This window comes from Ochotona princeps, chromosome 4 (genome assembly GCF_030435755.1).
Source record: "Ochotona princeps isolate mOchPri1 chromosome 4, mOchPri1.hap1, whole genome shotgun sequence".
Classification (NCBI taxonomy): domain Eukaryota; kingdom Metazoa; phylum Chordata; class Mammalia; order Lagomorpha; family Ochotonidae; genus Ochotona; species Ochotona princeps.
This window is the reverse complement of record NC_080835.1, coordinates 75933291-75951138: the sequence shown is the minus strand read 5'-3', so window position 1 is coordinate 75951138 and position 17848 is coordinate 75933291. Positions and strand designations below refer to the sequence as shown.

The window sequence follows — 17848 nt, the reverse complement described above, 5'->3', positions numbered from 1 at the left end:
CATAGCCCAGAAGGCTGGGAGTTGCGGACTGGCCAGGATGCCAAGAGGTGGAAAAGCCAGGCCGAGGCCACAGTGCCCAGACTGACCTGATCTTCTCTGGCTTGCTCCAGACAAAAGGCATGGGACAGGAGAAAGGGACAGAGGCAGAACAGAGGGAGAGCAGAGCCAGCACCTGTTTGGCTAATTTTTCCTTCTCTGCCTGGTGGGACAGATAGGCCCTTCAGAGGCATGGGGACCTGGCAATGTGGGGTACACCTGACTTCCCTCCAGATGGGCCCTGTCACACACGTGAATGCTGAGGATGTGGTAGCACCATCCCCTCTCCACCCAAGGCTCCTCAACAGCGGCTCTTGTCAAAGTTTTATTCATTTGGTGCATGTATAGTGATGTTACAGAGTCTCGGGGCTCAGAGCAAACCCGCTGCCGCACCCCAAGCTGCAGCTTCCCCTCCTCCTCTCGCAGGGCAGGGCTAGACCAGGCCAAATGTGGTCAGCAGTCTCTCAGATGTGGGCTCCTCTAAGGCAGAGGCAGTGGAAGAGAAGGGAAAGGAAAGAGGAAGAAGGGCCAGAAAGAACCATAGAGGAGAGTGGATGTGACAGGAGGAGCCTCGAGACCCTCATACCCCCCAACCTGGACCCACTCGTGGGACCCAGGCTGACTCCTCTGCCTGCCGCTGGCTGGCCTGCATTTGCTATGGGAGTGGAGAGTGCCTGAGAGCCATCAGCAGGTAGTGGAGGATGCAGGAGCTCCTCCCCACAGACCCTTGTGGGACCCCTCAAGATGAGGCTTCCTTTGCATGGGCAGCTGTCTGGAGGTGGAGGAGGGACCCAAGATTTCTGGCTTGGCTTCCCTGGGGTCCATGCTGCAGCCTAGTAGTTATGTGGGTTCCCCAGGATGGAAACAGCCTGAAGCCTTGGCAAGAGTTCTTTGCTTCCCTTCTGGGGACATGAGCTGTTCACGTCTTCCCAACTGCCTGCTTCAGCATAAACCCTATGCAGACCACGCAAAACTCTGCCCCCAGAGCTTTGTCCCCAGAGCCTTGACTCTGGTCCCAGTGGCCCCAAGAGCCCGGAGTAAGATCAAGGAAGGCGGCTTCATCTTTGGTGCCGAGGGGAGGGGGCTGTGAAGGAGCTATGAGCAGCCCCTGAGCCAGAGGGTCCAGCCTTGAGGCTGGGACTGTGCCCGGCTCCCTCGCCCTACCCTGGCAGGATGAGGGCATGTGAGCATGGAGTAACACTGCAGGGGCTGTCAAGGTGGGGATAAGGCCCAGCCAACTCCCCATTTCCATACCATAACCACCGCCCCCACCCTGGCCTAGCTGCCTACTGGCTCAAAGCGAAGAAGCCCTGCAGCCTGGACAGGGAGGCAGAGAGCAGGCTGCTGGGCAGGCGGGCACAGAGTCAGCAGTGTAGGATCTTCAGGAAGGCCTTGCGGAACTCAATGTTGAAGGTCGTGTAGATGATGGGGTTCACGGCGCTGTTGACGTATCCCAGCCATGTGAAGGCGCTGTACAGCACAGGCGGGATGTTGCAGTCACAGTGTATGTTCAGGATGTGGGTGATGAAGAAGGGCAGCCAGCAGATGATGAACACACCTGGGGGGTGCAGAGGAGGGCAAGGTCAGGCTGAGTCATCCCCCAAGACCCTCGACAGGGCACCAGGGCTGCAGCTGTATAGCAGGGGTCCTACTATAAAGGGATCCACACTGGCGTTTGGCTTCATCTTGTTTGAAAGGCTGGGGGCCTTTCACCTTCATCAGTTTTATTTCCCCTGGTTGTCAAATGCAGATGAGACCCACCTCTGAGGAGGCGGGAGGGGCATCAGCAGTTTGAACAGGTGCCCACTCTCAACCGAGTCAGAAACATAGTACATCTGCTCTATGTCCTGGCTGCCTCCCAAGCTAGAAATAAAACACCTATGTCTCTGGCCAGCACAGCACACACTTCTGGGCAAAGGGAGCACCAAATAGCCCTATTGCCTGGTTCCCACAGCATCCTCAGGAAACTGAGGCTGCCTATAGCGCTGCTGTACACCCAAGCTGGCCCTGTCCTTTGGCAATGAAGAATTCCAGTCCATCTAGATCTCCAAACGGTTCAGCTTGTGCTCCATTTCCTCCAGTCCCAGTGGACATGCGCCTGCCGCAGGGCCACGCCTCCTCACCTAAGGTGTGTCTTGGACCTCTCTCCCACTCTGCCTGCCTGACTCAGGTATGCTTTCTCTTCTTGAGGTTTCCTGCTTGGGTGCGTCTTGTGGCTTAGAGGCAGGCATGGAAGGCACCTGTGAAGGCCAGCTTGAGAGAGGCAAGCCCACAAGGCAGAGCCCCTGGGAGCTGCAGCAGCAAGCTGGCTCTAATCCTGCTCTACCATGTCCCAGCCACACAGTCATGGCAGCTGCTTCACCTGCTGGGACCACGGGCCTCAGACACAAAGTGAGAACAGGACACCTGCCCTCCCTCATGTGTGGATGGCTGGGGGCTCCTACAGGGTCCTGGGCGCTGTGTGGAAGGCAGAGTCACACTGGTCCCTCCTTCCTTAGCCAGGCATGCTCATCAGCCTGCCCCTTGAGTTCCGCCTTCATTATACAGTTTTTCAGGTAGACACGGCTGCACTCTCATTTAGATCAGGCACCACTTCTCTTCTCCCAGTGTCTTGACTGAATGCAGATGGACTGAACTTCCTAATTCCCCAAAATGTTCCATAGTAACAAAAGCCATCATGAAAACATTGCTCTGTAGTTGATAAAATACTTTCACCAATCACCTGATGACATAACAACCCTGAGAAGTGAATGACCCTGGCCCTGGTGCAGTAGCCTAGTGGCTAAAGTTCTCACCTTGCACGCGCTGGGATCTCATATGGGCACTGGTTTGTATCCCAGCTGCTCCACTTCCCTTCCCTTCCAGCTCCCTGCTTGTGGCCTGGGAAAGCAGAAAAGGACGGCCCAAAGCCTTGGGACCTTATACCCGCATGGGAGACCTGGAAGAAGCTCCTGGTTCCTGGCTTTGGATCAGCTCAGACCCAGCAACTGTGGCCACTTGGGGAGTGAATCAGTGGTTGGAAGATCTTCCCTCTCTGTCTCCCCTTCTCTCTGTAAATCTGACTTTCCAATAAAAATAAATAAATCTTTAAAAAAAAAAGTGATTGAATGGGCTCGGCAGCGTGGCCTAGTGGCTAAGGTCCTTGCCTTGATCCCATATGGCTGCTGGTTCTAATCCCGGCAGCTCCACTTCCTCTCTATCTCTCCTCCTCTCAGTATATCTGACTTTGTAATAAAAATAAAATAAATCTTTAAAAAAAAAAAGTGATTGGCCCTACAGGTGGAGAGACAGCAAGAGAAGGTAACCCGCGAGGGGACACGAGGCTCTTAAGATGTGTGGGCAGAGTTGTTCAGACTGCCTGAGTTCAAATCCTGGGGACCTGCAGGGTTAAATTCTATGACAACTGTAAACCTTGGTTTGCCTATCTGTAACATGAGCATGATTACAGAATCTCCCTGACTCGTCTGCTTGTTCATCAATGGGTTTGACCTGTGCCTCAACCTCCCAGTCACGGTTAGCCAGGGCAGGGCAGGGCAGGGCAGGGAGGAAGTGGGTCCTGTACCTGTGGACTCTTGACCCAGCCAGGGCAGCCAGAGCTGACTCACCGAGGACGATGGCAAGCATCTGGGTGGCTTTCTTCTCCTTCTGCTGGGATAGCTTCCTGCGGCTCATGGTCTTGAGCGAGGTGCGAGTTTTGCCGTTGGGCATGGTCTGGATCTCAAAGATCTTGGCAATCTTGGGGTGGTCTTTGGCATGCCCGTTCTTCTCTGGTTTGGCGGGGCTGTCGGGGGTGCTGTGGAGGGCATGGTGGGACGGGTCGGGGAGGGTCAGTTGGTGGTGGCTGGGCGGGATGGGACTGTAACGGGTCCTCTCGGGTGGGCTGGTGCTGGAGAGCATATCCATCTCCAGCTCCTGGGCTCGGCGGGCAGCGTCCTGCATCAGGGACAGACAGCTATAAGTAAAGCCAAGCAGGCCCTCAGTCCTCCCATTGTCCTCTCCCCCTGTGGACTTCTAGCAAAATAGCTGAGCACTGGAAAGCAGGGACTGCCTCAGTACAGGCCCCACAGCAGCCTCTGCCCACAGGGCAGTCCCTGCACCTTCTCAGAGCAGCTTCCATGCAGCTTCAACCCCTGCCAGCAATCCAGGTGGTCTCAGTACCCAAGCATGCCTCTTTCCTTACCTGAACAATACTTCCTGAGTGTCAGCTTAGTTCATGGTACCAAGCTGACTGCCAAGGGCAAACAACTGACGTGTTCTAACAGCAGAGAAGGATGCCCATGCTACCCTGCCTCTCTCTGCCTTGCTAAACCAGAGACACAGCGCTCCTGCTGGGCAGGCACCTATACCAGCAGATGCACCTGCTTCTGTATTTGCCTGGTTATACCAAACCAGGTGCCAGGGGATGACGTGCTGACCCCAGGGGACCCTGTGTCTTCCTTGCCAAGCTGTCTTGGAGGTCCCTGGCATGTCTTACTCCCACCCCTCCAGCTTCTCCCAAAGGCTCTCCTGTCTGCTACTGTGGAGATCTAAGCCTGAGTTTGGATATACAGCCTGGTTCCCTGCCCAGTGGTTTACCTGGACTGCTGCCCCACCCCTGCTCCTGGCATCTGCTCCTTAGACTCCACTCCCCTTGCAGTATAAGTGAGGACCTTACTACCCAAGAATATCTGGCCTGGATATAGGAGCTTCCTGTCTACCTAGGCTGTAGGGGTAGGGAATGTCTAGCTTGTGGGTCATAAAAGATCCATTCAGTCATTCAGTCTGATCCTGTCAAGGCAATCACAGGTAGGTATCACAATTCAGTAAGTCTATAGCAGGCTCATTTTCAAGTTGGTAACACGGTGTGCCCATGAATGATGATATAAATATTCAAATGACCCCTGGGAGAAACGGAGATTAGACACCTGCAGCTTGGGCCTTGGTGGGGGGAATGCAGGGAGGAGCTACCAGGAATCAGCCACATTGTGTCATCCTGCATCTCTGGGTACCACTTCCAGGGTGTGCCTTTTAGCCTGCCCCCATGTCTGTCCCAGTCCAGCCTTACTGGGTTCCCAGCTTCCAGCCCCAGAACCTGTTTGCTTGTAAGGCAATAAATGCTAGGGGGAAGGATCACAGGCAGGTTTGGGGGATCATGCAGGTCTGGGATCAAGCACGCATGGGCTCTGTCACTAACTGCAGGCTTGGGCCAGCTACTGCTCCTCTCTGAGCCTCGGCTGCCACGTCTGCATGTGCACAGAAGATTGAGGGGCTCAATGAGATGTGCCTCCCAGGGCCTTGGTGAGCATTTGATGACAGGGACACGGCAGGTGTCAGAGGAATGGGAAGAGCTATTTTAACATTTTTGTAAAGATTGTTATGGCCAAATCCCCTCTCCCAACCATTTACTTGGGCTCAGGGCACCCATTTCATCTTACAGGAGGGCAGGGCCTGTAGTACATCTGTCCAGAGGTGTGTCTGGTCAGTCTGCCCTTGACTAAGACAGAGGAGAGAAGGTGGGTGGAGCACTCCCTCTTCCTCTGCTGCTGAGCCCTTGCCCTGGCTGGAGAAAGTGCTGGCTCTGGATCCCTAGCCTGCACACTTACCACTCGCCGCCTGTTCACTGGGAAACTCCCATTAGACTTCATAATAACCGTGCCAAGTGCCATGTCCTCGGGGTGGGTACAGTTGCCCTGTGGAGTGAGCCAGCACACGGGTCACACAAGGTGGGGAATGGGCAGGGCTATGAGGGGTGGGGGCAGTCCATGGAGAACTCAGGCTGCAGAGCAGGGGCCAGAGACAGAAGGGGTGGAGCCAGGGTGGGAAGGCTGGCTATGCAACAAGACAAAGGGGGCAAACAGGCAACAAGAGGCTGGGATTTTGCTGGTGCACCTGCTCAGGGACTGGCCACAAGCCTAGCCAGGCATGCTCACATCGAATTCTCAAAATCACCCTGGAAGATCAGCATTAACAATTCTCCAGGAACAGAGGCAGAAGCGGAGGCTCAGAGAAGTTGAGCAACTTGCCCAAGGTCACTCAGTATTTAAAAAAAAAAAAAGGCAGTAGCAGAATTTGAACCTGGCATATCTAACCCTTCTTATACTCACATGCTGTCGTCCTCAGAGAAGGGGGAGTGGAGGGGAGAAGTCACAAAATATTAGAGGAGGAAGTAAGGAGCTAATAGAAGAGCAGAAATGAGAAGTGGGAAAGAGTGGATGCAGAAGAAGGTTATGTGGAGAGGCAGACAGAAAGCATGCCAGGCAAAGGAAATGGGCTGACTGAGGGAAACAGGGAAAGGGAGGCCTAGAGGCTGGAAGCAAGGAAAAGAGAGGCCAGACACAGAGAAGAGAGAGAAACTGCGACAGGGTGAGGGATGAGGGAGGTGAGGAGGACAGAGGGCAGAGCAAGAGCTGCTGCTTTCAGCCACAACGACCTCCAAGTCAAGACTGCTTCTAGAGGCAGCGCCCACGAGGGACTCTCTGGACACACTGGGCCCCAGCCTCACTCAGCCACCCCAGCTTCACCTCACCCTTACTGTGGGTCCCAGACCCACACCTGTGTATGGGGCATGCGCCTTAGGTGGTGGGCAGGTGGGGGAGTTAGAGGCGGGGAGGGGCTGCGGGACCTTGAGCGGTGCTCTCAGGTTGGCCCTGAAGGCTCGGCTGCTGCGCTTCGTGTTGACCCTCTTGCGGCGCTTGCGCAGGACTATGTAGATCTTGATGTAGACGAGCAGGGTGACGATGAAGGGCACGTAGAAGGAGACGATGGAGGAGTAGACCACAAAGGCGGGGTTGGCGATGATGCACTCGTTCTGGTCTGTGGGGAGGAGAGCCCAGCGGGGCAGAGTGGGCGTCAGTGGGAGGGGCTACACACAGTGCCAGCCCAGCGCCAAGAGACATGACTCAAATATCAGGGCATCTGGCAGTACCACGCGGAATACAGACAGCCGTGGCCCAGGAGCTGAGCTGGCGGGCAGGTGGTGGCTTCCAAGTGTGTCCAGGACTGTTCCTGGCGACTCAGCCATTAGTTCTGACGGCTCCTGGGCACACATGTGGAACCAGCATGTTCAGAAGCAGTGACAGAAGGAAACTTCTGAGAGAGACAGCTCTTACTGTAGGCCTTCTGATCTGTGGGGTAGAGGCCTGCCACCTCTCAATTCTAGGACTTAGTCCTGTTTGCCAAACTCATGTGTGTTTCTGTATTCTTCATGTTGTCCTGTGCCATTCAGGGCTGCCCAATGTTTATTCTCTGTGAGAGCCTTTCTAGGTCCACCTAAGCATATTCAGCCTTATTCCCATTTCCTGGGATCCCTGCCATTCATTGTCAAGGCACAATGTCCTTCAGTGTCCCCAGAGGTACACCTATGTAGCCATTATGTCCCTAACAAAGAGGAATTTCCACTGTGACAGGTGCTGCCTTGGGTCTCTTCTGTCTGGGGTGCTCTGGCTGCACCTCCCATTGGAATGAGCCTGTGGGTATTTCACCTACTTCTTTCCAATGGTTCTGGTGGCTCAGCTATGTGAGTGTGTGTGACTGTGTGTGTGTGTGTGTGTGTCTGTGTGTGTGTGTGCACCCACCTTGTTTCAATTGAATAAGCAAACTTGAGAATGGTTTGGCAACCTCCTTGAGCAATTATCCTCACTCCTCAGCCAACTCCACTGTAACCCAGGCCATTGGCTTCTCTCAGGCCCAACCTGGAACAACTCTGAGATGGTCTTGGCCCAGGAGACCCAGCCTGGCCTTCATCTATATCTGTGCCAGGGACTCAGGCCTCTCTGGCTTTGGCACAGAGGCAAGGACCTGGGGGTTGAGGAGAGCCAATCCTGGGCAGACAAAAGCAGGACTCACCTGTTTTGTTGAGGCCGAACAGCAGTGGGCAGGAGATGGTGAGGGACAGGACCCAGACAATGGCGATCATGACGGTGACTCGGCGCTTGGAGCTATAGCGCGTATTGTACAACATAGGCATGGCCACAGCTGTGTACCTGCAAAGGTAGCAGCCCTAAGTCCAGTGCAGGGTCAGGGATCCCTCACTCCAAAGTGTGTGCCAGAGATGCCCCTGCTTAGAGTTGAACCAATACCCACCTCCATGGAGTCTGCCTGGCCCTCTTGCTCTCAAACTCGGGCACCAACAACAGTTGGTGATGTCCAATGAAGCACTTAGTAACTGGCCAACTTCTGTGTACTTCTGGGCCATGCTGATTATTCTAATTCTGTCATTTTGTAGTTAAACTTTTTTAAGGGGGTCCGGGCTGAATCTGAGAACATGAACTGGGTTCATGCAAGGTAAAAGTGGTTATTAATGGGTTGGCAGCCAGGTCTGTAAGGACAAGAGTTAAGTCCCATTGAACATGACAGCTATTCTCAGTCATCACGTGATTTCATCATCTAAGAATGCTGGGAGCCTCTCAACTGAATTTGAATTGCAATACAGCAACAAGGTGGAGGAATCCACCATAGGGGGAGGGTTTGGGGAGGGGTGGGGGAAATCCCAGTGCTTATAAAACTGTGTCACATAATGCAATGTAATAAATAATAATAATAATAAAAGAATGCTGGGAGCCCACATGGTAGACCTGTACAAATCAGCTAATGGTTCCAAGGGTTTGGCTTAGCCAGGTGGACAAGGCCAAGCACCCAAGAGTGAACATAACCCAGTGCTACAGCCCGACAGCAGCAGTCACTACAGCAGCTTCTGGAGCACAGAACAGAACTCTGAGACCACTCACAGTCTGCCCAAGGTCACATAAGTAGGAGGCCATAATACCCAGGGTATTGTCTGGGTATTCTCAGTAGCCTCACTGTCCACAAAAGACTTCCCTTTAGGTAATCAAAAGCACACTCACGTTTGCCTGTACACACATACAGCCAGAGTTGGCACAGGCAGAGGCCAACTCTAAGGTTAAACAGGGCAACCAGAACGCCAAAAGGCCAGGGTCACCTCTTCCCCTTGGCTGGGCTCACCTGTCAATGCTGATGGCACACAGATTCAGGATGCTAGCTGTGCACATCATGACATCCAGAGTGACGAAGATGTCACAGTGAACCCTGCTGAATTTCCACTCACCCACCACCTGGGAACAAAGCAACAAAGTGGGTGACAGCAAGAAGGGGGCAGTAACTAAAGTCCTATAACTAGATCCTCCTGGTCAGGTCACAGGCTCCAGGGGTGGTTGTGAGAGCCACTCTCTCTCTTCTGCACTTCCAATCCAGCTCCCTGCTAAGGCACTTGAGAAAAGCATCAGAGGATGGTCCTTGTGTTTGGGACTGTGCACCCACATGGGAGACCCAGTTGCATCTCCTAGCTCCTGGTATTAGGGTGGCCTATCCCTGGCTGTCGTGGTCACTTGGGGAGTAAATCAGCAGATGAACAATCTCTCTTGTCTCTGTCTCTTCATCTCTCCCTCTCTGTAACTCTTTCTCAAATAAATAAGTCTTTTTTTTTAAAGTCTGTAGGCACCCCATGTACAGTGTGATCCCTATCCAGGTTTCTGAGTAGTAACAAGGTGCTGGGAAGCCAATATCATCCATGCTGTGAGCACGGGACAGATCCTACTCACTCTGGGGAGAGACTGCCTCCTTACCTGGGCCTGGAAGAGGCAAGGAAGGTGAGAGCCCTCTCTGCTTGAGGGATGCAGCCTGGCTGTCATCACTGGCACACTCACCACCAGTGCACAGCTGCCCAATGCTCCTGTGTGCCAGGGACAAGCCTAGGTGCTTTTCACATAATAAACCAGGCAAGACCCAAATACCACTGTGAGGTAGGAGCTAGTTTTACTCCCATTTTATAGATGACAAGACTGAGGCATGGAGAAGCTGCTTGCTCTGTAGTTTTCCCCTGGCAACCTACAGCCTGGAACCTTCTCTTAAGGAAGGGTCAAGCCCTAGGATTCCTTAGTGAGTGACCCTCACCAGGATGTGGGCAGAGCCAAGGGACCTTCATACACTTTGACCCCTGGCCTGCGTCCCTGTGTGCTTTCATGTACCTTTGTATTTTCTGCATTTGCTTTGGGCTCCTCCTTAACATTCAGACAGGTCATTTAGCAAGAGTAGTCTGCACCTGAGAAAACCAAGGGGTTGATGGAGTGAGGTCCCCTTGGGCCCTTGTAGCAGTGATCTCAGAGAGCACATGAGTTTCTTTGAGGGTCTGGGCACAGGGGAGCCCTGCTTTCAAGCAGCTAGTCTTCCCTCCCTCGGGAGCTGCTTATTTCACACCAGCATCTCCTCTGCTTATAGCTATAAAGATTTTATATTTTCCCTGAACGCAGCATGCCATGCCTTCTTTGGCAGGGCCCTGTCTCTGCAGCATGGGCAAGGCAGTGGTGTCAAGAGGGACCTGAGTGTCTGCTTGCTTCTGATTGCTAGACACTCAGATTTCCAGGTTGGTGCCAGCCCTGTACAGGGCCCCCTCTGAATCTAAGCAGGGACTGAGAGAGGCCCCAGGCTGCAGGCCACTGAAATCCCTCAAGACAGCCAGCCAAGGCTCTTTGTAAGCAGTCCCATGTGGGGACCTCTCTGTCAGCAGCTTCTCCCTTTGCTGTGTGGTCTGAGGGAACAAGGCAGCTCCCCAGAGTCCCTGTGTGCTGCTCTGAAAAGTGAGGCCAGAAGCAGAATCCCAGGACTACCATGTGGCTGGGCCCATGCAGCGACACTCCTGGTACAGTGCCAGTCAGAGCAGCAGCTGTCTGCTCCCCAGTAGCCAGTCCAAGTCTGAGCCCAGAAACATTTCAGAATGAGCCCAGGCAGAGAGGGCTACAGCACAGTCCACAGCAGCCGGCACCCTGCAGCCCTGGACTTGAACACCAGACTAAGCTGTAGGAGGGGAAGATGATTAGTGGGACACAGAGCGGCACTCCCGTTTCTGCATAATGGAGGAGAGGGAGGAGAAATGAAGGTGTCAGGCCTGAGCCACAGACATGCCCTCCCCTTGGGGATCCTCCCCAGCCACTCCCATTTCCGGGGTGACCTCAAGACCAGCTCCAGGCCTATATAGGTCCTGTAGTCTTTGTGTGGTGTGAGAGGAGTCACCTAACTCCTCTAACCACTTGGTTCATCAGCTGTAATATAGCAATGACAACGCCAGCTGCTCAGATCTGCTCTGCACATGGCCTAAGAAAATGTTGTCTGCAAAGAACTTAACACCCATTACTCTCAAAAAACTCTCATAGAACAGCATGGTGGGGGCCCGGACTTACCTCCAGGTAGACCACCCAGGGCATGACGAGTGTGGCGACGAGGAGGTCAGCCACAGCGAGGCTGACGATCAGGTAGTTGGTGGTGGTCTGCAGTGCCTTCTCGCGGGACACAGCCATGCACACCAGCACGTTGCCGAAGACGATGATGAAGATAAGCAGCGTAAGCAGCATGGCGTAGTAGTTGTAGTGGGGCCTGTCCCACTTTCCCTCCGATCCATTGAAGGATCGGCTCCAGTTCTGCCTCTCCAGGTCATCGTCATACCAGGACAGATTGAGGGGATCCATCGGGGCAGTGGGGCCACTGGGTGACAAGGCTCTGGCCAGGAGAAATGGACATGCGATGTGAGTGTGCCCTGGTGCTAAAACTAACCCCTTGCTGGCAGCAGAGAGAACTCTCCAACCTTGGGATTTCCAAGGTTTACATCCAACAACTGTCTGACTAGTTGCCTTTCTTCTAACCTATAGGAGCAAGTACGGTGAAACAAAGGAGCTTAGAAAAGCTGATTCATTTGTTGGACACACTACTCAGGACACCACGTGCTTAAGTTAACTAGCACTTCGAGCTTCTGGGGGTAGAACAGACACTTAGTTCATGTGTTCAATCTCGATTCTGTACATATCTGTTAAGCAACATCATACGATAGTTCTAGAGACTTTATGTGTTATGGAAGAGCAATAACCAATTTATCTGCTAAATCTATGGTTGAAAGTGGGTGGAGAGATGTATAATCTACTTTAGGCATTTAAGGAAGGCTTCCTGGAGAAAGTGATGCTCAACGGACACCTAAAGGATGTGTAGGAATCAGCCAGATAAAGCTCTGAGAGACAGGGTCTAGACATAGGAAGCAGCTAACACAGAGAGCAGGTTTTGGAGTGAGGGGCTTGAAAGAGATTCAGGACAGCTAAAACACTGAAGGGCTTATCAGGCAGTGATTCCAGAAGGGTGTAATAGTCAAGGTCACGTAGGGCCTTAGCAGTCATGCCAGGAGTCAGACTTGATAATCAGGGCAGCCATGAACCCCATGACCAGGTCTCCCTTTGAAAGACACAAATCTGGCTGCAGTGCAGAGAGTGGTGGGGGTAGGGGTGTTTCCTGCAGGAGGTGTCTGTGTCTCTTGGTGACACAGAGAAATTCACCAAGTGACTGAAAGAATACAACCCAGTTCCCCAACACAAATAATTGTGCTGGACTGAAAACTTTGGGCCTCACAGTGAGGCTGGGAAAATTAATCTGGAAGGACAGTCATAGGGCAGACTGGGTCTTGCTGGCTTGGCAAGACCAATGGATGGGTGTTCTAGAAAGGCCACTGGCTGCTGTGCTGCAGAGCAGACCTCAGAAGAGCGTGAGGTTGTGGCTACACTTGAGGTCAGGGACAACAGTCTCCAAATGGAGGCAGCGGGAAAGGAGGTGGAGAGATGTATACAGAGACAACCAAAGAGTTGATGGCACAGAACTTACTCATTGAAGGCTGCCGGGATGGGGTGGGCCTGAGGTGGGAGTGTGAGAAAGGATTGGGTGAAGGAAGCCTGAGATCTCTGCCTTGAACTCCAGGAGGCTGGTGGTGGTGATGCTCACAGGGACAGGGGTAGAGGGGCAAGAGCGGCACCTGAGGAGGAGACCTGAGGGGCATCTGGCACCTGTAAGTCTGTCTGGTGAAGACAGAAGCATGATGCCTGTTGACACTTAGATAGCCAGGTCTCCTATCCATGTTCTGTATAACAGAACCCAATTCTTCAGCACCCCGAGGCCCCCTGCACAAAACATGATGACACCCAGGAAATCTAGTCTCTGAATACACTTTCAACATGTGGCCACATCCAAGTCAAGGAGCAGGGCACAGGGTGCAGGGGGCCCAGGGTTCTGCCCATTTCTCCCCATCTCGCCCCTGATAAAACACCTCATTTCAGGTGCAGTGAGGTAGAACATCAGTGTGCAGCAAGCCCTGTGCTGTCAGCTTGTGAAGCACTGTGTCATATCGATGCTGTGTTCCACAGATCCAACGTGCCCCTCCTCCCACTGGGAGCACACAGCAGGAGCCCTATATGTGTGTATTGATGCCTCGGGCAGCTGGGACTGCCTGACATTCATTTACTCAATCAGACATTATTGAATTGGCTAGGAATAAAGCAGAAGGCAATGCTCTGCTGGGGACCTGGGCTGCCCACTGCTCCACCTGCTTCTGACCATCCCTCTCCTGGTCTGGCCAGAGCATCTGTCAGGACCCTCAACTCCCTGTCTGCCCACCCCCAACTTGTTCTACACCTTACCACCAGATTTCTGTTTGAGCAGCAGGACTCAAAGCCCGCCTGTGGTGACAGCATTGGATCCTGGCAGAGTCTGTTAGCTCAGCAAGGCTTTGTGAGTACACCACCTTGATGATTTTCTGAAGCTTGTTGTTACTATCCATACTCTACAAATGAGGGAAGTGTCTAGAAAACTCTCCCTCTCTGCTCACCCAGGCCCCTACATCCTTCAGAGCAGACTTTGCTCAGAAGCCTTCTGACTGGAGCCTCTCCCACTCTCCTCAGACCTGCACAGCACATCTCGTGGCTCTCCCCGAAACACACCCATTTGCGTGCCCACTATTTTCACTGAGATGGAAGCTTTGAGAGTGTTAGGTGTCTTGCTCACCCCTCATCTTTTTCAGGCTCTGTGGTCTGTGGGTAGTAAGTGTTCAACAGACATTAGCTGAACTGAATCAAAGGCTGCATCCATCCAATGGAAAAGAAAACCTTTCCAGACCAGAAATGCACCTGCTAACACAGGATGAACAAGTGACAAGAAAGTTATGCAGCTCAAGCACATCACGGGTGTTATGAGTGCTGCATGTTGGTCCCATATAAGCTGCTTCCTTCAACCTACAAATCTCATAATGTTCAATTTCTAATGCCAGTGCCTTAGAACATGACTATATTTTTTATGACAGACTTTTGATTAAACAGGTACATAAGCTGAAATGATCCCATTGGGTAGGCCCAGGTCCAACCTGACCAATGTCTTCTTGAAAAGAATTGGGGACACACACACACACACACACACACACACACATGCATGCCAGGGCAGCATGCACAGAGGAAAGACCCTGTGAGGACACAAAAGGGCAGCCAGCCATCTGTAAACCAACAAATGAATTCTCAAGAGGAATCAACTCTACTGCGTTTGATCTTGGACTTGCAGCCTGGGAGAAATAAATGTCTTCTGCCACAGTCTGTGCTATTTGGTTAATGGAACTGTGCAGATCGGCACATGCCCTGGAAGCAGATGCCCAGAAGGCAATGGGCATGCAGGGAGTTGGGGAATGCTTCCAGGACAAATGCAGGGTGCCTGCCCTGCAGCTCCCCCAAAGGCCTGAATTAAAGCATCAGGTTCAGGCCTTAACTCCCCTGCTAACTGCTCTCATTTACCTGAGATCCTGAGGCTGAGCCAGGGACATGCTGTGACCTCGAGTACATTTCTGTATCTCTTCAGCAATGGAAACTGCTATGCATTGCATGGTTCCCGGGGGTGGAGATTGAGTGGCATAAGTGCTCTGGGGCATCCCTACTGTCCATGTTCAGCAAGCAGAGAAAGGCTATGCATGTGTGCATGGCTGGGGTGCTCAGTGAGGACTGGCACTTAAAACAGTGAGCACAATCCAGAGGGAGAATGTGAGCAGGGCAGCTCAGCATGGGCTTGGCTGTGAGTGAGTGCTGCTTTCTCTGAAGGCCAAGGGTGAGTCTCTGCATCTAAGGCTGCTGGGAAAGGCCATGGGCATTGAGTGTCCTATTTTTCTATTGATTCTTGCTGACACTCATTGACTTTTACAGATCCAAAAAGAGTACATGGAAATGATGGAAAAATGGGAAAATCATGGGAATGCTTAAATTTCTGTGAATTCTATCAGCATTGTAGTGTGGGGCTGTCTTCTAACCATGAGGGGGCAGTCCTGGTCCCGGCCATGTCCTCAGCACCCTTCCTACAAGGGGCTGACATTTTGACAAGCAATATAGAACTGTGATGAACCAGACATCAGCATACCCACCTCTCAGGACAAAAGGGGCACCAGCACAGCACAGGGGCAGATCAGAAATCCTCAGTTCAAGTCCTAACTCTGACTCTTGCTAGCTTTGGGGCCTGGGCCAGACTATTTAGTTTTCTAGAGCTTCCATTTTCCTATCTACATAACAGGGATGCATATAGTTGTAGTAGGACATATTGCTGGCCAAGCCTTCTTATTGAAGTTTGGCATAGCGGCCTGGGATGCCACATCCCATATCAGAGTATTTGGTTCAAGTCTCAGCTACTCAGCTCCTGATCTGGCTTCCTTCTAATGTGTATCTTAATGGGAAGCATTTGGGTACCTACTACCATAATGGGCATCTCATTTTGGCCTTTTTCAGCCATGGCTTTTGCAAAAAGTGGGGTAGTAAACAGGCAGGTAGAATATCTGTCTCTGTCTTTTCCTTTCTGACTTTTAAATACATAAAAATAATTTAAAAGTTTTATAAATGACAATCAAAACAAATGAAAGAATGAAATGAAATGGGCCATTTCAGAAAGACGAAGTGAGTAGCACAGTCTGAGTATGTGCAGTTCACTAAGATCAGGTTTGTCCAGATACCTATTACACACATGGTCTCCTATGGCCCGTGCTGGAGCAGTAGGGGTTGCAGGGATAAGAAGGGCTCCAAGAGACAGCAACCAACCAAAGAGAGAAAAGGCAATGTCTGGCCCTGGGCCCTGGACAAAGGACTGATTTACATGATCCTAAGGATTGGGTGGCTGCTGGCCTGGAAGAGGCTACCATCTCTCCTTGTCATAGACCAGAAGTACAATACTACCCATATTTCACAGGCTCTAAGAAAAAAGCAAGTGCACACTGCACCACAATTTATGTAGCACTAGGAAAGAAGACTGCTGCCACCCTTTGATTCAGCCTTAAGACACCCATTATAAAATACATTCTGCTTAAAGAGACAGAAAATAGATGGGGTAGGGAGAACAGGATGTGCACCTGGAATGGAAATGGAATTCAGTGACTTGCTGGCATTGCTCTGCTGACCTTTTTGCAGGATTCCTAAGCAAACCGACCCAACCCAGGCGCCACCTGCTCCAGCTCCAGCTCCAGCCTATCCCTTCCTCTTTGCTGAATGCCTCCAGCTGCACGGGTGGCTGGGCTCCAAGCGGAGCAGCGCCACAGGGCATAAGGGAAGAGCCAGGCTGGAGGACCCTTCAGATCCCTGCTCCGGCCCTGCCCCTTCGGCATCCTATCTTGGCCAGAGCTTATGTCTGGGGGTAGAACGGAGGGAAGGTGCTGAGTACCACAGCTCAGGGCTCTTCCAGGCAAGAGGGTCTGATGCAAGAGGTTTGCTGAATGTCCACCTAGGGCACGTGTAGCGGAAAGCCAAGTCACCCAGAAGCCAGCAGCCAGGATTTGCTGGGACAAATTAATGGTGGATTTTATACTCAAGTGACTCAGCTAGGTCTGTTATGGTTTACAGATCTCCTACAGCGATGATAGGATTTTAAAGTTTTGTAAATACATTGCTTTATGTTTTTTTTATTTTTAATTCATTAATTACATTGTATTATGTAACACAGTTTCATAGGTACTTGGATTCTCCCCACATTGCTTTATGTTGACAACAGAAAAATGTACATATTCACAGGCTCCCTAGTACTGTTCCAATATATGTTGTAGAACGTGCAAATCTGCAAATCAGAGTGAGCATATTTGTCTTCTCAAATATTCAGCATTGCTTTCTGGTGCAAACATTCAAATCTCTGCTTTTAACTCTTTTTTAAAATACACAGAACTCTTTGCTGAAAGGGAGACTGGCTAAATGCATAGCCCAAAGTGAATTATTCTCACAGCCAAAATGTATCTCAGATAAATAAGAGCACAAATTATTATTTAAAAAAAAATCTGTTGTCAAAAAAAGCATTTTGATTTAGGGTTATGAAAATCGGCTCACCGCCCTCCAAATGCCACCTCCGCCTTCCTCCCAGGTGGTTCGTGCCTCCTGCATAAAAGCTTAGAAAAGCTTCAAATCATAGTCCCTACGCCATAAGCATTTAGTGAGCCCCAACAGGGCTCTGCGCGGTCACTGCCATTTCTCAGTACTCACAGGTACCTATCACTGCTCAGGCAACCGCTGTCTCAGCCCCAGGACACCTCCTCATCCACACGTGCAGCGACGGCTGTGGCCATGGCTGCTCCACACCCCACACACAGCAGCTCACAGACAAGTTTCATGGACGGGGCTCTCCCAGGCTTGTCTGTGTCAGCTCCCCCGGGCGGGGGGTTGCCAGGAGCAAGAGGAAGATGGTGGGGGGCAGGCTACCTCCAGCCCCACGCCATTAATGTGCCTGAGATCCTCTTTGTGAGAAGTGATTTGAACATCTCATCTTGGATCCTGTGCCATTTCCTGCTTCCCCTTCCCCCACAGCTCCAGAAATGGGCGCCATCCCGGTTATCCACCAATCAGAAGTAACCTTGTGCCTTACCTGAGACTCCCATGCCCCAATCTCTCCGGCCCCTACCCCTAGTCTCCGCCCACCTACCTGTGGCTCAGATAATTTCACTCACCAGTCCCAGGAGTCAGCACACGGCCCACAGCCCACACAGTCTCTCGCTTCTCCTTTCCCCTCTTCTCTTCCC

General features: G+C 52.0%; 1 protein-coding gene across 2 annotated transcripts in view; it reads right to left on the bottom strand.

Moving 5' to 3' along the window:
- Positions 1-467: 467 nt before the first annotated feature.
- DRD2 (dopamine receptor D2) overlaps positions 468-17848 on the bottom strand; it is a 54315-nt gene continuing 36934 nt past the window's right edge. Inside the window, exons 2-8 of one of the 2 annotated variants that reach the window (XM_058662521.1) lie at positions 11208-11523; positions 8977-9086; positions 7861-7997; positions 6638-6828; positions 5619-5705; positions 3642-3969; positions 468-1594 (exon numbers count right to left, since the gene is read on the bottom strand). In XM_058662521.1, the coding sequence (XP_058518504.1) occupies positions 1401-1594; positions 3642-3969; positions 5619-5705; positions 6638-6828; positions 7861-7997; positions 8977-9086; positions 11208-11492 (1332 nt within the window). In that variant the 5' untranslated portion in view covers positions 11493-11523 and the 3' untranslated portion in view covers positions 468-1400. The remainder of the gene's footprint in view (positions 1595-3641; positions 3970-5618; positions 5706-6637; positions 6829-7860; positions 7998-8976; positions 9087-11207; positions 11524-17848) is intronic. The other variant, XM_058662522.1, reaches the window with a different exon arrangement.